Genomic DNA, 26,752 nt, shown 5'->3' on the forward strand with positions numbered 1-26,752 from the left:
TCAATCTCTTCATTGAGTTTGTCTATCTGTTCCAAAAATGAGGCACAATCTATTTCTGCATATTTCATTAATATTAACACTATTTTCTTAATGACTCCAAGTTGCAGTCAGCCCATTCTTGCATCATTTTGAGGTTAGGATTATATATATATATAACATTCTTAAACTTTTTAACTGGATGATGTCATCAGTGATATCATTTGAGTTGTCATCAGTGATGTGTTCAGTGAGGTCACTGACAATGTAATGAGTGATTTAATATGTGACATCATCAGCTGTGCTTTGCAGGGGTGACGGAATGGGTGAATTTCACAAGTTTTGTACAAGTGAAATGTCAGCCAAATTATAAAGTTCCTTTAACCTGTGTTTTTTCCCCTGAATGTTTCTTTAATTGATTATATAAAACAAACTGTATTAGTTGGATTCAGCATGTGTTGTGATCCTGTAAGATTTTCTTAAGTGTGATGAACTGTGGTTGTGAGGCTGTGTCTTCACCTCTGTTCTCAGCTAAAGAGCATCCCAAGGGAAGGAAGAACTATCACCAGACCATTGAGGACAACTCATGTCTCCATTTGCCCCTGTCTGAAAATATTTTAATTGAAAGGGTTAACAAACAGAACATTTATTTGTGTATCATTGCTGGTAAAACAGGTATTGCAGCGTTCTGAAGTTATGCCCGCAGTTCAAGACCAGGATTTTGAAGCAACAAAATATCCAAAAAAACACTACAGAGACCTTTGGCAGTGCTGGGTTTCCAGCCACTAAACCATGCCCCCAGGGATGTGACATTGGCATCAGGTTATTTGCACAGAGCTGTGATGCAATATGTCTCTTTAGTTTCCTATTTTGTGTTAAATGTAGGCTTGCAGTATAAATAAGAGATAAAGGCAGACAGTCCGAGCATTCCCAGTCAGGCCTCGGCCTCCACCACACAGCATCATGGATACCAGTGCTCTCCTCAGCATTCTCTTATCCACCCTCATCTCACTGCTGCTTCTCTATTCAGTGTGGAAAAATAAAACCAAGTGGAGGAACATGCCACCCGGGCCCACCCCTTGGCCAATTGTCGGAAACATGATGGAGGTGAAACTGACAGATATAATCAAGTCGATGGTGGAGGTGAGTCTCTCTCTAAACATTTCCACATGCTCCCTGAATTAAAAATATGGCTGACACTTGTATCTATCTGCCTTCTGTTAGTTGTCTCTCTAGATTCAGCCAAGGGTTCACGTTACCAGTAAACTCTGCAAAAATACACTGTAAACTCACCATAATTCTCGTCCTTGTCGTCTACCATACAAAGGTGTATATGAATCCCACTGTAGGGATTGACCCCGATCATTAGAATGGATCATTGCACTTAAGGATAGGTATCACAATATATTTGAAATGCACAGCTTGCAGGTAAATAATTCACTAGTTTTTACTAGACTGTGTTTTTCTCAAAGACGGCCAAATGGGAGGACGATGCGTGATAGATTTATTTTAGATAATCACTGCCTATTTAAAAGCTTCCAATTAAATTTCATTATTTGTAGATGTATCTTATGTGAATGTCCTGAAAATTTGGCATGGGTCACCCTCCACACCCCATTGACCATTGCTAGATGACTCATCTTTAGATTACACATTCCTTAATGCACTCATCTTCATCAATTATGTTGCTCGGCTCTTCAACCCACATTTTTTAAATATAACAATCTGACTGCTATGTCAGCTTACACATATTTATCCAAGTTAAATGCGCAGTTTTCATACCAACGCATTCCATTGGTATTTACGATAAATATAAGCAAGATGCAGGGATGTATACCAAGCTGCTGAACAGCAGTAGCGGCTGAATGTATGTAAATGTTCTCTTAAAACCTTGTGCCCAGTTCCTCAAATAAATAGTAAGTCTGCACCTGTAATTGTATGTCCACTTGTGGGTGTAGATTTACTATGCTTGGGATTCACATACATCAACAGAAGTACACTGGGAAAGCTGCACTAGGGAATGTTATGTGACTGTACCCCCTTAACAAAGTTCGCCATTCTTTGCAGGGAACAAAATGTTTCTTATAGAAAAGGTAGCTTTGATATGCCCCCACGAAAACTGGGGTGCTCTGCACTCATTCCAGCCCTGGAAGTGGAAGGTATTCATGAACTTTGATGGAATACATCACCAACCGTTTCCAGGGTGGAAATGAGGGGTCTAGGCCCACACATTTACAAGTGTGGATTTGATCAACCTTCCAATGTAGACCATACCCTTGACAACCCACTTACCGCCCCTTTATTGGGATTAACAAGTGTGATTTCCTCTGCACTTGTCTTGGGGAAATTAAAAAGTATAAATGCCTTTAAGTAAAGCACCAAACCCCTAAGTGGATTCCTACAAGGCACAGGAAAAGTTTTACCTTTGTGAATTGGGCCCCTGTTTTGGTGCCTTTTAGAAAGCACACAATTCACCATTCTATTGATGGCTTACCATTTTAGGCTTCAATGTTGTGAGGTATTTTAAGAAAAATATTTGTAATGTTCAGGGCAGAAATCAACATTAATTGATCTTTGAACAGCACTTACTGCTCTTTTGTGCACTTTGACAACATTCAGGCCCTTATTCACAAAAGCCATGTTGGAGTACATACATCCATTACATACTTTACATACTCCAAAATTACATTCACAAACTTCCAGCTGGAGACCACTACCACCGCCTCTCCTTTCTTTTCTGTAAGGAGATCTCGATCCGTGGCGGAGACCTCTTCACTCGTACTCAGAGGTTTTAATAGTAAATGTGGAAGGGGCAAATGGGAGTAGTGAGAAAATTGAGAATCATTACTACAAAATCCGTTGGGTTTAGGGAAATTAAAGAAGTGGTTTAGGGAAGGGTGTGCACAAAGCATACATACCCACAAATGAGCGCGACTATTCCTGTTTCCAAACTACATTTGCTTCTGTACTAATGTCAAAACAAGTTTAAACATTCTCCAGCCCAGCACTGGAGTAAATCAAGCACAACTCATGGCCAACCTCCAATACCGCAACATAACCCAATAGAATTCAATAAAGGCATGGAATAAAAGTAGTACTTAGGGAAACATACTCAATAAATTACATTACATACCTTTTTTAATTAAACTTTATGTTAATTAATATAGTTTATTAATATATTTTTTATTAAAAAGCATTATATGTTATTTGTTTATTGTAAACATACCTTTATGAATAGGGCCCAGATTGTTCAACCTGTAAATGAGACATTACATGCAAAATAGATATTCAACATTCTAAATTCTGCATATTCGGCTATTTTGGGGGACTTTACTCCCAATGGATTTCAGCAGGTTTGACCAGCCGAAATGTATCACAGGTCGAACTTTTAGCAAACTCCTGTTTGCACATGAATGAGAATCAGGACAACATTTTTGATTAGTGAAGAGGAGTGCATAGACTCAGTGCATGTACGTAGAGGTGTTATATGCCAGCAAGGGCAATGCAGGTAAGAGTGGTGGGCGGGAGTGGGGTGGGGAGTCGACAGGCAGCGGAATAGGGAAAATTACACAAATAAATAAATCCTATACCCTGGACTGTCGACCACCCCCTGCCCCCCGTATCCCTCCGTCCCACCCCACTCACCGCGCTTACCTGCATGGACCGCGACTGCTATACGCTCTAAAATTAGAATGAAGATGTGGAAAAATAGTGGAGGAGATGAATAGAGAAATCCCCAAAAAACCAAGGGTGGCCATACAGCATCCTTTTAAAAGGCTCCATAAAATGGTGAAACGCGTGACAAGGAAACTGGTCTCAAGGCTGCATTCTATGACTGCCATAAGTTTGATAAGACAGATAGAGACAATAAACTCCTACATGTGGGATGTTCCTTGAAGACAGTGGAGCAGCGAAGGCACAATAATGACTGCTAGAGACCTTCTTCACCAGCATTCCAATGTTTTCCCTTTTGTTTCTCATTGTTTAATGTACACAATTCTACCCTTTGTGGGTAAAATGTTCTAATAACAAATAGCCCTTGTACCCCAGGATGTATTGGTGGTTGAAGACCCCTTCCTCGTAACAGAACCTTGCTTGTGGCTCAGGCCTTTAACTCAATCATAGGCCCTATAATAACTAGTTTAGCCATCGTCAGCCATGATATAGTTGCCTATTGTGAATATTTCAGAAAGTGTCTGATAACTTTCTATATATTAATGCTTAAAACTGAGTGATTTTGAAGTGAAGTGGAGACCAGGAAGGAAAATAGAACTACGCAGTGTAGCTCTCCAGAGGACTTTCATAAGGAGAGAGTATATGGAATATGCAGGGGTAAGAGAAAAGGGGCAGGTATATGGAGCAGGCAAAGATGTGTGTAAATGGAATCGGATATAGAGATATGCAAAATAAGGACGTCTTGGTTTCCTTTGTCACTTACGGAAATAAGAGAAGTTGAAAACTGATGCCGGAGTTGGTAGCAGGAATTAGAATAAAAATGTGAGTTTTCGTCTTCGTTTTTCATCTCTGTTTCCCCCTTTTAGATCTTAGCTTGAGTCCATGCTCCAATCTTTTAATCTGAGTTTATTTGCCTAATGTGTTTATAGTTTGCAGACAATGAAGCACGAGCAAGAGCCTCATGGGAACAGTCCAGCCCTAACTGCCAAGCCAGGTCCTCCTTGGACCGGAAACAAGCATCCTATGCCCGGTTTCGGGGTTTTACCCCTCATCAGCTAGGATAACTTGAATCCAATGGCACAGTGAGCCCGAGACCCAGGTCTGGGCATCCCCGGCGCACTTAGGGCGAGAAAGCAAAAGACACACAATTGATGGACGGATTGCAGAACAAATCAAAACATTCACCCCCAGTCAAGAGATCTGGGTCAAATTCATCATTCTTTTGCATAGAATGTCACCCCAGTTTAGACCTCTCCAGGCAACTGGAGTCAAGCTATCCTGGCTGATGAGGGGTGATACCCTGCTTGTTTCCAGTCAAGGGAGGACCTGACCTGGCAGTTCGGGCTGGGCTGTTCCCATTGGGCGCAGGGTCAAGACTGATTTGCATATGTCTGGGTACAAACTGGAATGGCATGGTGAGCAAGGTAACAATGGATTTAGGCCCAGATCTCTGTATTGGGGTGAATATATGACATTGTTCTGCATTCTGTCCATCAATTGTTCTTTTTCCTTTGAGAACTAACTCAACAAAGTTGCTGATGAAGGAATAGTTTAACAAAAGGGTGACATCTTTGGGTTGACTTGTCAATTATTTCAGTTAACTTCTAGATTCAAACTGTTATGAAAAAACAGAAATCTAAGCAACTTGGTTGTTATGAAACATTTTCCACTGGGAATGTGTATCATTAGTTCTTTCAGAATTTCTTCGAGTTGCATTCAAGAAGTGTAACACAGTGGCCAAGATGGTGACTGGGTGAGTCACATGGAGTGTATCTCTGTGCAGCCAGTGTTCCGCTATTTCTCCTGTGGGGCCTGTTTGCCCCCCTGGCTGTGACTGACTTTCTGTGACACTTGCAAAGGACAGTGAAGTGACGGGAATCCATGCCGCGGGCCGTTGACACCTTCTGGAAGCACCCAGCTGGCTGTGGCCTAAGAGCGACTGTGCGACTGTGAGCCGTGGTGGGTCTGGCTCCTCTGCAGCCTACGACATTGTTTCTTCCCACTGCCCTGGATAGACTGCATGAGGCAGAGCACGATGGGAACACTCCACTCACCCATACCTGATTAGATGCATGACCAGGGTCCCGAGGCGGACATGGCAACTTATACTGGAGGCATTGCAGTGCTAAGGAAATGGCCTGCCTCCATTACTCCTACTGTGTTGCTCTGACACATGTAGACCACTGGCCAGCCCCCAGCAGATTTGCCCTGCACCTGGTATGAATGTTGGCTGGCATGACGCTGGGGAATGGGTTCATAGGCTCCTCCTCCATCCCCCCTCCATTGTGGACTACGTTGGGTGCAATAATGAGACCTGAGGGACAGCAGCACTATATGGCCTCCTCTGGCCCCATTTGCCTTATTCCTGCCGTCTTACCAGCAACCCTAAGGTGGGTATCGGCCTCTCTGCCCCCTCCTCTAAAAGGGCTCATGCTCAATGGCAGGCAGTGACCTAGGGTCTGGATGCCACCGTACTCCTTTTGCTACCAGCGATGTGAGGTATTGCACTGCCTGAGGGCATTTAGATGACTGAGGACATGGCTTGGTCTTGAGGACTGCCTGCTCCCTTCCATAGTTTTGAGACTGACTTACATTGATACCACCTGGACCGGACTGATATTAAACCTACTTGCGAACCTGGAGCTTGAAGTGACCCAGGACACTAAATGTCTCTGGTGGGTGGACCTGGTTGCCCTCCACACTGCATTCATGGCTCACCCAAGGCACGACAAGCCCCCTGCACTAACGGCTGTGGGGAAAGACATTGGAGCGGAGGTAGACACACCACGCAACACTAGGGCGACACTGGAGAGCACGTTGGCTGATCATTCTTGTAAGTTTGACGAGATATTGAAAGCGGTCATAGATAATTAATCAATCCTGGAGCTCAAGAGTGAGGCATTGCGAAGAGACATGGGCCTTGAACATGAATATTATAAGAAGCTGAAAGAACTGGTGGAAAGCTCAGAATCTGCCCTGGCCGTGCTCCACCCTGCAATGATGTAGGCAAATACCTGTATTAAAGCCCTGCAGGAGGAGGTTGTCTACCTCAACAAAAATACTTGGGGATCAGGAAAGCCGCTCCAATCACAATATTGTACGAATAGTGGGTTTGTAGGAACACACCAAGGGCCCCAGCATGGAACTCTACAACAAGGAGTGGCTCGCACAAATGATTTTTGGAGGTAAGTTGTCGACCTTCTTTTCAGTAGAATGGGCCCATAGGGTACTGGGTGGACCACTCCCCCTGGAGCCCCCCTGAGGCCAGTGGTTGCAACAATAACGACATAGATACATTCTGTAGGTGGCAAGGGCCAGGGGACCCTGGACCATTGGCAAAACACTATAAATATCTTTCCAGATTGCACTATAGAAGTGCAGAGACTACAGACCTTCTGTCTGGAAGTGAAAAAGCGACTCCACGAACACGACATCAAGTATGCCTTACAATACCCAGCAACTCTCAAAATAATTTATGAAGAACGCACTACATTCTGCATGTTTCCTGGGGATTCCAGGGTGTGGCTAGAGAGAAAGAGCATCTCCTCCCACCAGAGAGGAGAGATCGACTGACTGGACAGTACGAAACCGCAAGTCTCATTGGTGCCTGTACTGAGGACTATATACTTGTGTAGAATGCATGACATTCTTTGTCTAAAGTCCTATTAGAGTACATGTAATGTTCTCTATCTCAGAACCCATATTCCCCATCTTTAGAAGCCAAATCTAGGTGAGATTTCTTATAGAACTGTACTGAGTTCTTCATACTTTTGATTTGTACGCTTTGCTGCTACACTGACAGATGGAATATTTCATGTATTTTGCCTTCTAATTCTTTATATACAAATTTCAAACAACATCCTCTGTCTGTCATTCTTATAAGAATGTTTCAGCATTAATTATTGAATGTGCTCATAATTGTATTAGTGACGGGGCTAATCGGGGAGCACTAAAGTTCATACCGAGACTACACCACTCCCGGTACCAGCCATTGGTGGCACCTTCTAGTATGATCACCTAGGTCAAGTTTGCAAACCAACACTTTAAAGGTTTTTTGGGCTCCTATTATTTGTGCACTTAGTCACCAGCCTACCCCAGCACTTAATTATTTTCCAGAAACCAAACCATGCTAACCTAATATACCACCACTCAAGGTCTAAACATCATAACCCCATGAATTATAATTATTCAGTTACTAAATATGAGTTTCAAATAGTCTTGTGAATGTCACTGATATTATTCATTGCAGCATAACTCCAACTTCCTGTCGACCACAACTTGCAATGTGTTGTATGAATCTCCTGTTTAGCACTGCAAGATTGTTTATGTGCAAGCAAACACAATAAAAATCCAGACTTATCAACCACATCATCAGATATTCTCGAACTCACATCTTTTATTGAGACCTAAACATGCCATCACTATCAGGAACTAGGGAGCATATTTCACAATAGTTTGGTGTAGGGCAGCACAGCAAGCCTTCTAGCTGTGCTACCATACGTCAAAAGAAAAGGGGAGGAATGTGCCGTATCTACAATATCTGATTTATTCCTGTCTTTTTGCTGGTGAAGAAACTGCAGCCGATCGCCAACGCAGGCAACCTTGCACCATGGTCCAAGGGTGTCTGTGTTGTTGGCATGATTGTTTTTGTGCAAGAAGAGACATTTTCCTGCACACAATGATCAAAGAAGAGGTTTTCTCATTCTATGTGTGCTGCAGTGGAAAGAAGAAAAAACGAGGAGAGATGCAAACATTTCTCTTCATTACACCTGATTTGGAAAGACGTTAGTTTTGGTGCTGCCCCAGATTTACGCTATGTTGTTGATCTTGGACAGTGTCAAAAACCAGGAGTGTTGCATGGGAACACCCACAGCCAAACCCATGGAACGCCCCTTCCATGCAAAATAAGACATTGCCTTATTCAATATTTACAAGGCCATGAAAGCCATGCAAAGTGGCTTTGCGTGGCCTTGTTAATATTGGCTGGCACGCTGTACAAAAGTAAATCCCCAGCTGCATAAAAGTGCCACAGGGGCATTGTAAATATGCCCCGGAGTTTTACCACCAACCCACTTGCACATCAATATTAAAATGCAATTTACCTATGTCAGGTAACCACTGGAATACAATATGTACACATGTTGTTATCACTTTGTTTTTCAAGCTCTCAAAAAAGCATGGCCCTATCTACACATTTTACCTTGGCTCCCGGCCGACTGTGGTGCTGTGTGGCTACGAGATCCTGAAGGAGGCGCTGATTGACAATGCAGAGGAGTTTAGTGGCAGAGGAGACTTCCCAGCCGTGCAGATGTACAGCAAAGGGAATGGTGAGACTTGGGCAAATACAATTGAAAAAACTTTTTACAAGGGTGCATTGTTTATCAATTTCTTCTATATTATACCATTCCAAAAATTGAAAGAAAAACTGTGTAATTGGTATTGACACCTTTACATTGACTAAAGACTCAGATCACTATGTAAATGCCCATGTGATGATCTGTTGGCTCAGTCATCCATACACATCTTGTTTTTTGCACCTTTTACATGATACCCAGAAAAAGATGGATTGTCCCTGTGCTAAAGAGTTTGGAACTAAGACAATGCTGCCCTGCATGCCTGGCAATCCAGAAATTGGACAATATATTCACTGTTGCTACTGTCATTGCTTTTTTAAAAGCCGTTTTTAGATTCTGGAAATCAATTGTAATATGAATTTTAATATATGAGCTTTTTGTACTTTTATGGTTATTGAATTGAATTGAATTGACTAAAGATTCAGTAATCATCTTACAGAAAATGGCCATTAATCAACACAAATTTATATTTCATGATTTAGATAGATATTTTTTCACCTACTTTGAATTTGAGTCCACAATCACTGCTATTATCCAGAGGAGGCTGATGGTCTTGGAAAGTGGTGGGGTGTAATGCTAGTCAGGAGCCAGAGCTCATGTTTACTCTTTTCCCTGTCGCTCACTCTTACCTGAATTCTATCACTTACTCATTCTCACTCATACTCCTTACCACTCACTGCTTCTCACACACAAACATACTCATACTCCTACCCAGTAGTTCTCATTATCCCTTATAAACACACTTACACACTCTTGATGACTTTGGGCCCTGATGCAACTGCACCTGCTACACAATTGATACCTACAGTCCTGACTTTTTGACACCCTCTCACAACCTCCAATCAATCACTCATGTCTTCTAACACACTCACACTCCTTCACTCACTCCCTTATACTCACTTTCACTTGTTCATATACACTCACTTTCGCTATCATTGACACTCTCAAGCACACTCACAAACAATTCTACTTAATCCCATTCACTCTCAATAAAGCACAAACACATACATAGAGAAATGCATCTTTTTTACTTACCTTTAATACTTAGCTGGCAACATCGAGACTCCATGGCGGCAGAGCAGGAATTGGGTGCTGGGCATTGAAACCAGCAAGCCATGATTCCCAACGAGGAGCCATACGTAGCAGCAATGGCAGGTTTGAAATGGGTAAGACCCACCTCAATCCCTCTCCCAGCTTCTTGATAGGAGAGGAAGCACAGCTCTATAAGAAGCTGGAACAGTGTCAGAGATCCTGCTCCTTCTGCACTCTGTGATTCATCATTGGCCTCAAGGATACACTGATATGCACCCTGACGGCCCCATTTTAGAAGATATACTGTGCTACCTAAGGAATGTCCAGTATTGCTGTAAAATAAAGTTACTTGTGAGTGTGGGAGGGGACCATAGTTAAGCTATACCCGTCAGATATGCACAATCCAGACATCCACCTACAGAGGATCTGATTCGCAAAGGTAAACGTACACTTTTGTGTAAGTTCAATTTTTTGGGGTATTCACAGATTAAACGTTAATAGTAAGGTTATCACTGTGGAGTCTCTGCAGTCATAAACTCACTATTAACACGTAGTTTGTGATTACCATAAAAAATGAAAACTTACACAAAAGTGTAAGTTTAACTTTGTGAATCAGGCTCAGAGTACTTTACTTTGAAACAACACTCAGCAGCTGAATCATGCCTCAGCCACCTCAACCCTCTCCTCCTACTGTCATCAGGAGTCTGGAGAGAGAGGGATGACCTGCGAACAGGGGTGACTCCTCCTTTGGGGTGGAGAAGTGTTGCCCCACTTACAATCCCCCCAAAACCATAAAAATAAAATGCTAATTTATTATCATTTGATTTTTCGGTCCCCGCCCTGAACAGAGGTTTAGGACAGGTTTGGGGCTGCTGAGTGACAGCAGCAGGGATGAGGGTGTGCTATCTATGCACTAGCTTTTAGTGCGCATGTCCTTTTACCTGGATTTCTTGGGACACAGAGTCACACATGCACAGTTTAAACATCTCTGTCCCAGTTGTCTTAAGACATCTGTGTTAGAGCAAGTGCAGGCCTCCAGAGCACTGTGGAGAACTGAGTGAGGCCTCTCTAACCAATCAAGGCACTGCTCTCATGCTGCTGGTTAACAGCATGAGAGCAGTGCCGTGATTGGTCAAGTGAGTTGCTGCATCCAGTTTGGTGGTGAGAAGAGGACCCGAGCTGAGGACGTCACAGTCAGGTATGTTTTTATTCATTTTTATTTTTTATTTTGCTTATGTCTACCACCCCCTCCCTGTAGATGCCAGCTGCCACTGCTTGCAAACAGGCAGTCTTCATGAAAGCATGAAACCTGTGTTTTCATAAACACTGCTAATGTGAAAAACAAGCCGGGGTCTCACAGGCAACAGGAGGCTGCACCCTGAAACCCCTGATATGGAGCCACTGCTGCTACTCATTTGTGAATAAAGTCACATTTGCGAAGACACTGACAAATAGACTTTCCGGCATTTTCCAACATGAAATATTACAACAATAGTGTGTACTGGGTGGGGAAACCTGCCTAAATAGATCACTGCAAACACAAGGAGATGATGGACTGAGCGCTGAGACCTTTCAGGGTGAAAAATGCTGTCAAACCTTTCAGACTCTCACCCCCAGTCACAGATCTAGGTTAAATCCCTTATCATTCTTTAGCTCACTTCGTCACCCCAGTTCAGACACAGCTATACGCAAATCAGTCTTGACCCTGTGCCTCCTGGGAACAGTCCAGCCGGATCTGCCAAGCCATGTCTTCCCCGAACCAGAAACAACCATCCTGGGACCGGTTTAGGGCTAGCAGCCCGCATCAGCCAGACTAGCTTGAATTTAGTGTCAAAGTGAGCAAGAGACCCACGTCTGGGCATACCCTGCCAAATTAGGGTGAACAAAGCAAACCCAAGGAGATGATGGAAGGAGCACTGAAACCTTTCAGACACTCACCCCCAGCCACAGATCTGGGTTGAATCCATCATCATTCCATAGCTCACTTCACCACCCCAGTTCAGACACAGCTATATGCAAATCAGTCTTGACCCTGTGCCTCATGGAAACAGTCCAGCCCAAACTGCCAAGCCATGTCTTCCCTGGACCAGAAACAAGCACCCTGGGACCGGTTTCGGGCTAACAGACCTCATCAGCCAGTCTAGCTTGAATCCAGTGGCAAAGTGAGCAAGGGACCCACGTCTGGGCATACCCTGCCAACTTAGGGCGAACAAAGCAAACACAAGGAGATGATGAACAGAGCACGGAAACTTTTCAGACACTCACCCCTAGTCACAGATCTGGGTTCCTTCGTTAGATCACCGGTGCTAGGATGCTTGTTTCCAGTCCAGGGAGGACCTGGCCTAGCAGTTTGGGCTGGACTGTTCCCACTGGGCGCTGGGTCAAGACTGATTTGCAAAAAGCTGTGTCCAAACTGGAATGGCATGGTGAGCAAAAAAACGATGGATTTAAGCCCAGATCTCTGTACTGGGGTGAATGTATGACATTGATTCTGCATTCTGTCCATCAATAGTTCTTTTTGCATTTAAATAGATCACTAGCAAACTTGTGAGTATGTGGGTATTAATATTCACGAAAGTTCGGTGGGCACAATCCAAGCCTGGATATGACTAAAGACGGCCATCTTTAAGGTTGGTGGTACCCAGTCCAACAAGCTTTGTTACATTAATGTTAATGTTAAATTGCATTTATAAAGCGCTAATCACCAGAGGTCTCTAAGCGCTGCATCATAGAACGACAAACCGAATTCCGTTGTGCCACTAAGCCTGACATTAATTCTAATAGGCCTGGTCGAACGCCTCTATGAACAGTACCGTCTTGAGCCTTTTCCGAGATGGGAGCAGTCTCTCTTCCTTGCGCATGTCATCTGGTAACTTATTCCACATCTGGGGACACAGACCGAAAAGGCCCTACCTTCAAATCTCACCATGCTGGCACGAGGGCAGGCAAGGAGACTGGCCTGTGATGAGCGAAGCTGGCGGACCGGGGCATAGGGCTTCAAACGGTCCTTGATATATTTGGGGGCTTCACCAAACAGGGATTTAAGTGCAATGCACAAGCCCTCGAAGCTTACCTTTTGCTTGTTAGGCAACCAGTGCAATTGACGCAGCAAGGGGGTAGCATGTGTTCTACAGGGCAGTTTAAATATTAGCCTAGCTGCGTCATTCATGACCGCCTGGAGTTTTCTCAAAAGAGTACCAGGAAGGCCGATGTAGACTGCATTGCCATAATCTAAACAAGATAGTATTAAAGCAGTCACCACCGCCTGCATAGTGGTGGCAGACAGCAGGGTCGATAGTTTCCGGAGTTGGCGTAGCAGCCCGATACAGCTTCCCACGACAGCAGACACCTGGGTCTTCATGGTCAATCCGGTGTCCAGTCTAATACCCAAACTTTTCACCGCTGGCACTGGGGTTGGAGTTGTGCCAAGCTCTTGGGGCCAGAAAAGGCTGGACCATGGGGAGGAGACTGGGGTGAGTACCAGAACCTTAGTCTTATCGGGGTTCACCTTTAATGAATTGGAGGTCATCCAGTTCACGGTGAACCGAAGAATGTTCTAGACATTACTTTGTGAGTCACAGGAGTTGTCGAGACGGACTATTAGCTGGGTATCGTCCGCGTACTTAAACACCTGGCAGTCTGCCTTTGCCAAAGCCTCTATCAGAGGTTGGAGATAGATGTTAAAAAGCAGGGGCAACAATGCCGAGGACTGCGGGACCCCCAGCAAAGGTTGCCCTGCTTAGACATGAGGTCTCCTAATTGGACCTTCTGCCAGCGATCCACCAAGAATGAGGTGAACCACTGAAGGGCCGTCCCAGTGACTCACAGCTGCCACAAACGAGCTAGTAGCTGCCCATGATTCACCGTATCAAAGGCGGCTGAGAGATCAAGTAGGATTAAGGCCAAGTGGATCTTCTTGTCTGCAGCCAGTCGTAGATCGTCCAAGACTGAAAGCATGACTAACTCTGTGCTGTTATGCGCACGGAACCCAGTTTGCCCATTACCTCCATCATCATTGATTCCTTCACTGCCTCCCTCCAATGGTGCCCCTAATCTCTCCTTAGCCCCTCTCTCACATGTATTTACTTTATTCAACTACTCATACTAATGTAGACTGTCAGAGGGCTTTGCATCGCAAAATAATATAGAGAGACAATGAGTCATACAAGTGTGTACATCAATGTATAGGAAATGTTACTTTTGGAAAACAAGCTGTAGGAGTGCCATGCCATCTATAGTGGTAGGAGTTATATGTTAAGACTGTTTGGTCTGGAGAAACAAAGAGCAGAATAATTACGTTTTTATGATATGCTGTAACCAAAGTTGCTGTGCTGCATTGCATGTGAAAGAGAGAGCACAGAAGCACAATTTCTACTAAGATTTGGTGTGTTTGTTCTCTCCTCTAGTGCTGCCATACCTTAGGTTGCCTTCAACTAATGTACACCCAATTACATAATAATGCAAGGGTGTTTGTGTATGTCAAGCTTAGTTTTTATATTGGAAGGATATCCTTTCAGCACAAAATTCTATGCTTTGCCAAAGTGTAACACTCTACCACTTTTATGTGTGTTGTAAGGTGCAGCAAAGATGCAAAGCTAGAAACATTTAGTGAAAATTCATATTTTTCCCTACGTTACGCTTGCCTCTAGGAGGCATACTTTTTTTATTCTTATATCTTTCTACCAATGTTAGTAGATAGGGATTAGTGTCAAAATGTATGGGTGAGTGCATGGGACTGTGCTTGTATGGCCCATTGCATGCCCTTGATGTAAAGCAGCTCATAGTGCAACAGTGCAGGTTTGTGTTACTTGAGGGCTACTATACAATGTAATTCAGGATTTTCACTACAAAGTAAACCCCAAAACAACACTTTGCATCAGGTTTTCAACACGTTTTTATAGCAAATGAGGCGCAAAGTGTCACTAAATCTGCCATATAAACACAACACAAGGATTGGGCTGTCATACTAGTAAAATTTGTATTGCTACCCAAAGGTGCACTTTCTTAGCATCTTAAGCAGTCAGACTCTTTCAAACCTTCTTGATAAGGTGCTTGGGGTATCCTTGAACAATTTACCTTGTGCAAACGTTTTCAGACTCAGCAAACAAAATCCTTCCTGTGTCCTGCAGGTAGGCATGTCAAGAAAACTGACCAAAGGCCAAGCAACCCCTCAATGTCCTTGTGTAAAAGCTGCTGTATAACAGTAAATAATTACACGGTGTAAGTGTTTTAAAAAGTGTTGTATAAATAGTATATTTCACAATCCTAATCGAAACATCTAAATACAAACACAAACAAGAGAAGAGCGGCGTTGGCTTCAGGACACCCCTGATAATGTTTAACAGTAGTGCTCCACCTCTTACAGTCCCACTGCTCAGAAACTGTTACAAATATACAAAACCTTATTGTAGAGGAAACATGCAATATCCATCCATGCAAATTTAAAACAGTTCAGAACATAATTTCCATCTTCTGGTCTAAATATGAGGAGAGAGCCGAAATCATACTTTTCAAAAATAACATCTTATTTAATTCTCATCAACACTGTATATTCCCAGTCATCCCAGCCACTGCGTTTCATCCTGTCAAGGACTTCATCAGGGTTTGCACTTATGTGTGTAGTAATCCAAAACAGTTTTGCTCTTCTTAGTAAGAAACCGACCAGTCAGTCCCTAGTGGAATTTTGCACTTGGGCTTGTGGTGGTCCAAATTAGGCTAGTCCCTGTGAGTTTCAAAACAGCCAGTCTCTACCCAGTGGGATCTGTCAATCGAAGTTAGACTAGAGCATTGTGTAATTGTGTTTGAACAGAAGATGGAAATTGGTTTTGAACTGTTTTGAATTAGTATGGAAGGACGCAAACTATTTGATATTGAGAGTTACCTCTACAATAAGGTTTTAAATATCAAAGGGCCAGATGTAGGAGCCCAAATACCGGTCTGTAACGGCCGATTTCGGCCGTTACCGACCGGTATTTAGGATTTGGCATGTAGGGGGCATCTCATTTACAGAATCGGTAAATTTACCGATTCGGTAAATATACAGAATCGGTAAAATACCGAATCGGTAAATTTACCGATTCTGTAAATGAGATGTAGGTGGCACTTCAAAGAGTGCCACAGGCCCTTAAGAGTCGGTATTTTACCACCCAATCCTTTTGGGTGGTAAAATACCGAATTCAGGTGTGCATGCACACCTGTGCAATGTGACACACAGACATGCCCTTAGGGCATGTATGTGTGCCACATGTTACACGTGCCTGTACTTGGGGTGCTAGAGGGTGTCAAAGTGACACCCCCTGCACCCTTGCAGGATTCGGTATTTACCGAATCGGTAAATACCGAATCGGTATTGCCCATTGATCACAGATTCGGTAATTCAAAAAAGAAATTTACCTACATCTCCCTCCTTCTAATTTACCGATTCATAAATACTGAATCGGTAAAATTCGGTATTTAAGAATCGGTAAATTAGAATTACCTACATCTGGCCCTAAATAGCTTACATTCTTGTTACTGTGATCAAACGTAATTGTAGGGGAGTGTGACATTTTCATAAACTGTTTTCACGTAATTACACAATTTTTTGGGAAAATTATTAAATATGACCCCTAATTATGTGGCATGGAAATATAGCATTTGAAAAATACTTTTTAGAACAAATGTGTTGTTGTGTTCATTTTGGATGCGAAGATGTAATTTGCATTTAAAAAAATAGCCCCAAAAGCAGAAGTACCACAAACAAAAGGCACTTGCATTCTGGCCATTCATATTGTTCCTGCGCTGCTACGGAATAATTTTGCTGCAAGCACAGTTTAATTATGCAATGCGGCATAATGGTTAAATTACTGAAATGTTTTGTATGAAGCGCAACTAGAAATTTTCAATATAATGCAAATTTCACCTGCATAATTTAAATTTCACCAGGGCCCTTTAAATTGTAAGTACAATCTGCCATTAAGCCCATTAACAAATCCTAAAAGAGGCTGCCATATATCATCTATATAATGAAGCCACAATCATTGCTGCTGATTGAGTGGATTGTTTGGGTTGAAAATGTAGTAATGCTCAAGCAAATGAATGAATGAATGAAGGCGTTTATATAGTGCCCAGCTACTCAACTAGAGTGTCCAGGCACTGAACAGGCAAAACCCGCCTACCCAACTGACGCCCACCGCAGAGGAAAAATTATGATTAAAAGTGCTTCCAGAGAATGGTAGATCAATGGCAGAATAACCAGGTTTCAAGCTGTTTCTTAAAAATGGCTAACAGTCAAAGTTCGCAGACACAAAGGAAGCAAGTTCCAGGCCTGTGCACCCAGGAACCTGAAAGAGCTGCCACCCGCCCAGGCACTGTATTTTCTGAGAACAGATGTTAGGTTCAAGGAGGAAGATCTCAGGGTTCTTGGTGGCGCATATTGGGTGACTCTTCTTCTGAAATTGCTCGTGCCACTCCCATGAAGGGCCTTTAAGAATAGCACCAGAGCTTTAAACCTGATCCTCTTTTTTACTAGAAGCAAGTGAAGAGCCTTAAAATTTGGGGATAGGTGGGCCCTTGGCTTAAGCAATGAGACGGCTGCGTATTGGGCCACCTGCAAGCACCTAAGCAGACATTTGGGAAGGCCCAGGTACAGGACATTCACATAGTCCAGTCTGGATGTAACCAGTGCCTGGACCACGGTCTTCCTACAATCAAGTGGCAGAAGTGGAAGACATTTCCTCAGCATAAGCAGGAGACCAAAGCAAGTTCCCACTATTGACTGGACTTTGGCTCTCAATGAAGGAGTATCGTCTATCATGAAGCCCAGATTTTAAACCGTTTGTGGGGCAGAGAAAGGAGGTGACATATCTTCAGGCCACCAGTGTCGCCATTCGTCGGGAGGTGGGAGCCAAAAAAGAACATTTCTGACTTCTCTGGATTACATTTCAGTTGAGTGGTCCTCAGCCAATTAAACAACTTCGTGAGGCAGACTCTAATCTTCTCACCCTCGAAGTCCGCTCCCCTATGCAGGTAAAAAAGAGCGGAGTATTGTAGGCGTATGAAATGATTTTAGCACCATATGCTTCAGCCAGTGGTGCAAGAGGGGACATATATAAATTAAACAGCATGGGGCTCAGTATGGAGCCCTGAGGCACATCAACTTCCAGACAAGAGATTGCGGCCGCAAAGGGGGGAGTACCTCCTGACTTCTATCTTCCAAGAAGGAAGAGAGCCATTTTAATGGGGAGAAGCCAATTCCGAGTTCTCGCATCCTATCCAGGAGCCTATTATGGGGAATGGTATCCAAGGCTGCTGACATGTCTAATAAGATCAGGATGGCTTTCCCACCCAGGTCAAGCTTCTCCTTGTTATGTTCCGAAACCTCCAGTAAGGCATGTTCAGTGCTATAGTTGGCTCTGAAGCCAGACTGGCTGGTATGCAAAAGGTTATTCTTTTCAGCATAATCTGAGATAACTGTATTCACGTATTTCTCCTAGACCTTGGAGAAGGCTGGCAGCAGGGAAATGGGCCTGTAGTTCGCTGACAGTTATCAAAACAAAGCACTGCTAGTTTCAGTGCAAAAAGCACCCATAGTAGTACCTTTAGCAGAATCTTTATTAAAGTTATTTTGGCACAAATAGTGATGAATTCAGTTGACAATTTTAGTGGTCTTGATCTGTATTTGAGCATCAATCTCTAATGACTGCGTGAACCTATGCTCGGGGGATGTTGGAATAAACTGACTGAATATCTAAAGTGACAAGGAACTCCAACATGGCATCTTAAGTGAATGATTTGATCTTGTTAATTATGCCTGGGCTATCCCGGACAAAAGAATGGATACCTTTTGCAAATGGTTTAAGAAAAGGATTGTAGGTTTACCAAGACATTGAAAAATTGAGCCACGGCCGGTGATGATGGGTTTGCCCGGCAGTTTTTGTTTGTTGCTCAGTAGCTTGGGTTTCAAGTAATGGTAGGAGTGTGATGATGAGTGTGATTGGAAAATTCAAATTCTTGTTGGTTAAATCAACACTTAATGAGTGCCAATTCTTTAAGCTTCTGCCTTACTTCAGGTAAATTATCCTTTCCTAATCATTTTGTATTTTTTAATTGATAATTGATTAAGTAATTCCTCCTCATAATTAGTTTTCTATGCCTTTATCCACAGGTTTTATAATAATATCATCATTATATATAGGCAATAGTCTATATATAATATATTCTTGGTTCTTATAGTACACTTGGGACACTTCGCACTGTCAGAAGTTTATTTTTGTACATTATTTATATGACTATGTATAATCTTCTGCGATTTCTTTGAAACAATACAAAAAAATTCTTTCAAACAAGCCTTGGTGTTACGCTCGCTCTCTCTTTAACATTTCTAACAAACCCCCTGTTAGATTTGCTATTATGCATTTTAGTTACCAATGAATATTATTCTAATACTCCACTGGAACCATTGTTTTCTGTATAAATTACGCACCCTGGTTCCTAGTGAGTAGGGTTCCCTTGTCCTTTCTTCTCGCCTCTGTCCTGGGTGGCCTCTCCCTGAACAGAGTTAGATTGTTGGGGTTGCTGTAGTGTTCGGAGGGAACTTTGCACCGCTTGTGCAGTTTGCTGTTCATTGTTAATATTATTTGTGCTCGCTGCTGGATCATAGGTGACAGGTATTGGGGTAACACAGACTGCTACAGAATGGATTTGGAGGGGAAACTAGGCATTATTGCCAGATTTTTCATTGTGACATGTGCATAAGAAGCACATGAGTGGAAAATAATTGAAGATACAGCACTTCTTCACATGAATGAGCCATGTGTTCCCTATCTACCTAGTTAACATAGAAGACCTATGACTCATGGATAATCCCAAACCACTGTGGAAAGCATGGTTGTTTGTGTAAATTAGCTAAGGGGTGGCAACAGACAAAAGCACCTGCCTGATGAACATGTCTACTGTTAACATCTTGAGGATACATCTCTAGAAAGACTGAGGCTGGGCACAGAAAATCTAATAGACAGCTATCAAATAGTGCAATGCATACATTGTAAGCATGGGAAGTAGCAAAATCTAGAAATCTAGACATGCATTGTCTGGAAGATTTTTCACCAAAATGATCCAAAAGCACGTGACGATGTACACGAACAAGTGGTCCTAGCTTTCAGTACACACGTTTTTCCATGTTTAACCTGAGAACAATTTTAACCAATGAACTAAAAGCCAGATGTTCTCAATCACAGAAGCTTCCCTTAAACATTTGGTCAGCAAAGAAGAGAGTAAAACACCGAATACTATCTACCCGTTTAACTTATAAATTCTTGTTGCCAATTTTAGGTATTGTCTACGGTACTGGAGAGCGATGGAGGCATCTGCGTCGATTTGCCATCTCCACCCTAAAGAACTTTGGCATGGGTAAGCGCAGCCTGGAAGACAGGATCAAGGAAGAAGCCCAATATATGATCGCAGAGTTTCGAAAGTCCCAAGGTAAGGGATTACAACGTATCAAAAATTGTTTTATCGTCATCTATCAGTGTGTTCTATTTCTGAATGGAGTATGCTAAAGTAAGGTAGAGTTTTAAGGAAGGGGGTACATTTAAATAAAAATAGTAATGATGGATAATAGCATTTTGCAAAATACTGTTCAAGTCAAGGTAGACTGTAAGATCTAGCATAATATGCAATAAAATCAGTGTACGATTGAGACACACGCAGTACAGCTAGAATGGTTTCCTGTGTTGTTTCATAAAGGTGTGACCCATGCCAGGATGCCCACTTTGGATACATTTATTCACGATTATTCTAAAATGTTCACATTTAAATTACTAGTGGTGATCGTCACCATCTGGTATAGAAAGACGCACTTTTGCATTGAATTTATGTTAAAGGCACGTGAACATGCTTGAAAAACGCCTTCTGCTGCTGAGGGATGCAGTTACCGTTTGCAAGACCTGATTGATGTCACAAGCTAAGGATAGTTTAAAAGTGAAGGGTTACAAAATTGAATCAGATGCCTCAAAAACAAGCATTGGCATCACTAATAGTTCCTGCTTGTCGTAGTTCCTTGTAGTTATAGCCCTATATATTTCTGTAATATGTTTGGATAGACACACAGAGAAAAGACATACATGGAGCATTCTGCTGGCCCAAATGATAGTTTGAATATGTGAATATTATCAAATTCATCATCTCTGCTCCTCTGCATTATCACTACCTAGACATAATGCCCAACACCTGACAAATGGAAAAAACTAGGGATGGACATATCTGGCATAATTCTCTCTAGCGTAATTACTCATAATTACCGAAAAATTACTCGTAATTATACATCATTGTGTGAAATGCATAATATACCATTTAGCACTATTTTTTTTGGTGCAAAATCAGCCAGAGGATGCATTTTGTACTAATAAAATAGCACTAAAGGCTACAGGACAAAAACAGCAGTAGCCAACAGCCACTAGCTTTCTCTTAGTTTGTTTTCACTGTGCTCCTGCAGTAAGAGTTTTGCCCAAATTACTCTTACTTACCTAAGCTGCCGTAAAGGTGTATTTTTAGTAGTTTCACTTCACAAGAGTAATGCTTAGTTACTGAAATTACTCTGGCATAATCAAAATGTGGCCCATGCCCAGAAAAAGTGCCAAGAAAGATGAAGAGACCCAAAGTGCCTATAAAGTACAGTAATGTCCAAGAAGGGCACCCGAAGCTCATTGTTAAATCAAAAATAGCCATAACGTCATACTAGTGACAATACCCATTCTCACCTATGAATCAGGTGAGCCGAAAAATTTTGAAACGGCAAATATACGGTATCCACAATGTCCAAAACGAGATTAATGGAGAATATTCAAAATGGATGCACATTAATGAGACATCAAGGTTCAGATCTTGTGATCAAGAGAAGGTGTACATTGACATAATGTAACATTGCCCAATTTTTGTAAATGTAAAACACATTGAGGTTCAGATCTAGTGATCAAGAAAAGATGTACATGGACATTGCCTGATTTTTGTAAATGTGAAACACATCTTATATCATTATCTCACAAGAATCAACAATCCAAGAAGAAGTACTCATTATGTGACGTAACCTAATTCATTTTAATCATAAGGCACATCTTCTATGCAAATATACAAAAAATACAATGGCCACTAGGCAATTGTCCCTAAGGAAGAAAAACTATGTAGCCCATTGAAGGTAACAAAAACATAAGTTCTTACTCCATAAGTAATCACCAAGGTATCTCACCTATGGTATGTCCATCATAAAAGTGTTACTTCCATATTGAGACAGAAGAGCGGAACATGGAATATGGTTCCACCAGTAGATAAGTGACTATTCATAGGTACGATTACAATCCAGATCTGTAAACACAAGAATACAAAGTGTATCATGTGGATGATAATTACCAAAAAGGCAAACCTATGAATCAGAGTTGCCAATTTTCAATAGTTAATTGCTTGAGCATGTTGCGTCCATGATATCCAAAAATCACACATAAAGTAGTGGTATCGCAAAACACGCCTATATAATAGCATTCTGTGTATATTTCCTCTCCAGCATCATGAGCTACACCTGAGGTCTATATTCCCAACATTCTCAACGAACAGCGATTGCAAAATTGTCTCATCGGCAGGCTAAGCGTACCGCGATAAAAGTTACTATCAGAAAAAAACACAAATAAACGTTCCATGGGTCTTCCCTCATTAGCGTTATTAGCTACACCCGAAATCTATATCCCCAACATTTTCATGACACACCGGTTGCAAGCGTGTTTCCTCAGCAGGCCAACATTCATTATTGGAATATTTATCGAAATCCTTTATTACTTTTAAGCTTACAATAACCTTTTCAAAATATTGAATAATGTATTCATGTGCCTTAGTTAATATCACTCTTGCTGAGTGCACCTTCCTTATTTTGTTAAATTGATTAACTTTGTAGCATTAAACAACAATGGATGCAGGAAGAGGCTGCACCTAATCTGATTGTATATACTTGGGAATTTAAGTGCTTAACTTTGGTCTGTCGTTGTTGGTTTCTTGTGTTTATCAAGTGAGTGTGTTTTTTTAAGAGTTCATGGGTTTAAAACATTTATCGTAACCTAGTACAAAATCTACATTTGTATACTAGGTGCACTACTACTGAGTGATACTACTACTAACATATATTAGGTGTTGACAAGGCCACTAACCTGTAGTCTTCCTAGCTCAATCCATGGGAGCGACAAGAAGTTCCCTACACTCCTAAAGTACGTCTAAGGGTGAGACAATTCAGGATACTCACACCTCTCAGACTGACTCTCGGAGATATGGGGACTAGAAGCCAGGACAATATACTTCCATCCCCTAGCTGATTTCCTCGAATGACCAGAGAAGAGAAGAATCTACAGGGAAAATAAATGAAGATAACATTAGAATTCTACCTCCCCTCCCTAGCAACCTTAAGTAGGCTCAGTGCTGGCCTCATAGAAAAACACGCTGTCTCTTACCAGCTGGACATCTCCTGGTGCCAAAAAAGGGGAGATCCAATGATCAGCAGTGCAGGTACAGGAGGCAGCAGATAATACCAGAGCAGGCAGAAGGCTTAACTCAGCCTAAGGCAACTATAAGCAAGGTATTGCTATACCAAAATAAATGAAGACTGCAAGTCTCAGTTGACTTTCCTAACAGAGTTTGCTTCAAGCGTGCTACTCCCACAAACGAGTCAGGAAAAGGGGCCAAATGCGGGAAAGCGCTTCACAAGGTACAGTATATCAACAACAACCCTTACAGCCTTAAGGGCAGATAAAGACAAACAAACGCTTACAGTGCGTCTACAGCTACACGCTAACACTTGTAACAGAAAATGAAGATGAAACGTGCACCGAACGTATAACTGAACTGTCCTGAAATGCTCAGCAAGACACTGCTATAATGTATCCATAAACAACAAACAAATGCGGCCGCATCTTAATCAGAAAACCGAGCGCGGTCACAAGGTCAGGAAAAGTAAACAATAACGGGAAATTAAACTCGGCAACAGCAGAAAGCCCTCGCGCTGGGGATTCGGGAGGAAAACAATATGGGCAGGAAGAAAGACACCGTCTAAATAAGGATAGCAAGAAGGAATATGCTATGCATAAAAGGAGTAAGGGACAAAGCTACAGGGCGAGGAATACACGCTGGATACCTAAGAATGGGAGTGGAGTCAGGTTCAGCAAACCGAAAGGCAAGCAACGGCTCTTCGGCGAGTCAAGTTATTAAAGGAAGAGAGTGTCTATAAACTCCTCCTCTGTCACAGTGGTAAGGGATCTAGTACAAAGTGTGTATGACTACAAGGAAAGCACTCAGTCCTCTCGCAGTCTTCCCAACACTATGCAGGAAGCCCGATGTCTAACATTAGGTGAGTGGCTATGTGACTGCATTCTTATGTATATGGGTGTGTAAATGGCTAGATGGGTGTATACGTGGATGTCAGAGTAGCGGTGTGGGTGAGTTAGAGGCTCTGCGAGTAGCTGTATTGTGAGTGAGTGGGTGTGTCAGTGGCTGTTTGAGTGAGTGAGTGGCTGTCTGAATGTTTGTATGAGTGAGTGACTCGGTGTGTAAGTGTCTGTAGGGGTGAGTGAGTGGCTGTTTGGGTGTTTGGTTAAGGAAGCTGGTGTGTTAAATGGCTGTATTGGAAAGTAAATGTCTGTATGAAAGGCTGTATGGGTGAGTGGGCGGATGCGTGAGGGCTAGTGTGGAATAATTAATGGGTATGTGAGTGGTTGTGTGGTTGTGTGAGTGAGTGTGTGAGTGCTTGTATGGGTGAGTGGCTGTGTGGAAAGGCAGTATGGGTGAGTGAGTGGGTGTGTGAGTGATTGCAGGTAAATAAGTAGGTATGTGAGCAGCTGTATCATGAGTGTGTGGCTATGTGACTGGCTGTACGGGTGAGTGACTAGTAGAATGAGTGGCTGTATGGGTGAATGAATGGTTGTGTGAGGGGCTGTATGAGTGAGTGAGTGGATGTGTGAGTGGCGCTATAGAGGAATGAGTTTGTGCGTGAGCACTGGAATGGGTGACTGAATGGGTATGTGAGTGGTTGTGTGGGTGTGTGAGTGGATGTACGAGAGGTTGTATGGGGTGTGAGTGGATGTATGAGTGGTTCTGTGGATGATGTCATCCATCAGTGATGTCATTTGAGATGTCATCAGTGATATCACTGACCAAGTCTTGAGTGAAGTAATATGTGAGGTCATAATCAGTGTATTGCAAGGGCGTAAGTTATAGTTAGCTTAGTTAACTAGAACTGCTGAATTTCACTGGTTTTGTGCGAGTGAAATCTGAGCCTTAACTATAATCTCCATGTAATCTTTGTTTTTCTCACTGAATTTCTTAGGTATTTTTAATTCTAATTCCTAACTATAACATCTTTGTGAAGTTTGTTTTTTAAGTGAATTTCTATGATTGTATAACTTGTAGTTGTGTTTATGGAGTGGCGGAGAAATGGGGCTGGGCCTCCAACCAGCTCCCAGAAATTCCACGGTATGGGACCTACTGAAGGTAACAGGAGGGCTTCTTGCAGCATCCAAGAGGACTTTATCCCCCAACTAGTAGTGCACCACGAGGCGGGTTTGAAGAGTGATAGGGAATGGGGAGGTGGTCTCCAAAGACCTCTTGGCATTCCCACTGTGTGGGACTTACTGTATTTAACAGGAGAGGTTGATGGTTCCCAAGGACCCTCAGCAGCCAAGGGGACTTTATCCCCCAATCAGTTGTGTACCAGGAGGTGGGGTGTAGCCTCCGACAACCTCTCCGCAATACTACTTACAGGACTAGGGCTTGTTTGCCCCCAAGTAGCCTCAGAAACAAAGGGGATATCATACCCCAGCCAGTAGTGTGACAGGAGGCATGTATGCAGAGTGATGGAGAAGAGGGCTGGCCTTTGGTGACTTGCTAGTCCGCTTTAAAAGAAAGTATATATTTATTTATTAGGGGAGTGGGCCCGTGTGGCATTCCTTTCCTGGGATAATCTGGGCCCCAGGGACCCTGTCCCCAGGGTCTGGCCTTTATTGTTGGTACCGTGGTCGCACCCGTGGTACCCACTCACCACATATGGGGACCGCGGGGAGCCTGAAGGTCCCGGCAGTCCCTACAAGATCCCTGCCTCCAGCGGGAGCCGGCATTGCTTTGACACCGAGGGAGCTGCTAAACATGCAGATCCCTGTGTGTCAAAGCAATTGTCTTCTATTTCCCTGCCCACATCTCTGTGGGAAGGGAAATAAGAACACCTCAGCTCTCAGCAAGTAGGAACACAGTTCTTGCTTGCTGACAGCTGAGTGTTTGTTCTGACTTGGCGGGAGCTGTCAAAGCTCCCACCAAGTCAAAAGCAAACAGCTTTGTCCTGGGGTGGAGAGCTGGCCCTGGGGGGTGGCGGTCCCCAGGGCCATATATGGCTGCAGGAGGAGCCCCCTTCCTTTCTTAGAATTTCCCCAAGGGCCCCCACAATTTAAAAAAAATAAAGACTCAGGAAGGTGGTGACCCCTGGGGCTTGGGGATCTAAGAGGCCATATTGGCCTCCCCTGCATTCATTTGAAAAGAAGCACACGGGAGACTCTGCCTCCTCCTTAATTATGAAAATGCTCCTGGGACATGGCCCACTCAGGGGAGATTATTAAAGAAGAGCGGGAGCCCACACTTTGTTTTTTGTTTTGTTTCTGGCAGGATATCATAATCTAAAAATTGAGCTCATAGTATAGGATACAGCTGCTTTATGCAAA

General features: G+C 42.9%; 1 protein-coding gene across 1 annotated transcript in view; it reads left to right on the forward strand.

The window, feature by feature from the left end:
- Window positions 1–902: 902 nt before the first annotated feature.
- Window positions 903–26,752, forward strand: part of LOC144781706 (cytochrome P450 2F3-like) — a 229,924-nt gene continuing 204,074 nt past the window's right edge. Inside the window, exons 1-3 of the mRNA XM_078660681.1 lie at window positions 903–1,119; window positions 8,816–8,978; window positions 20,349–20,498. Coding sequence (XP_078516807.1) covers window positions 940–1,119; window positions 8,816–8,978; window positions 20,349–20,498 — 493 coding nt within the window. The 5' untranslated portion in view covers window positions 903–939. The remainder of the gene's footprint in view (window positions 1,120–8,815; window positions 8,979–20,348; window positions 20,499–26,752) is intronic.

The sequence above is a fragment of the Lissotriton helveticus genome, chromosome 9 (assembly GCF_964261635.1).
Source record: "Lissotriton helveticus chromosome 9, aLisHel1.1, whole genome shotgun sequence".
NCBI classification, from domain to species: domain Eukaryota; kingdom Metazoa; phylum Chordata; class Amphibia; order Caudata; family Salamandridae; genus Lissotriton; species Lissotriton helveticus.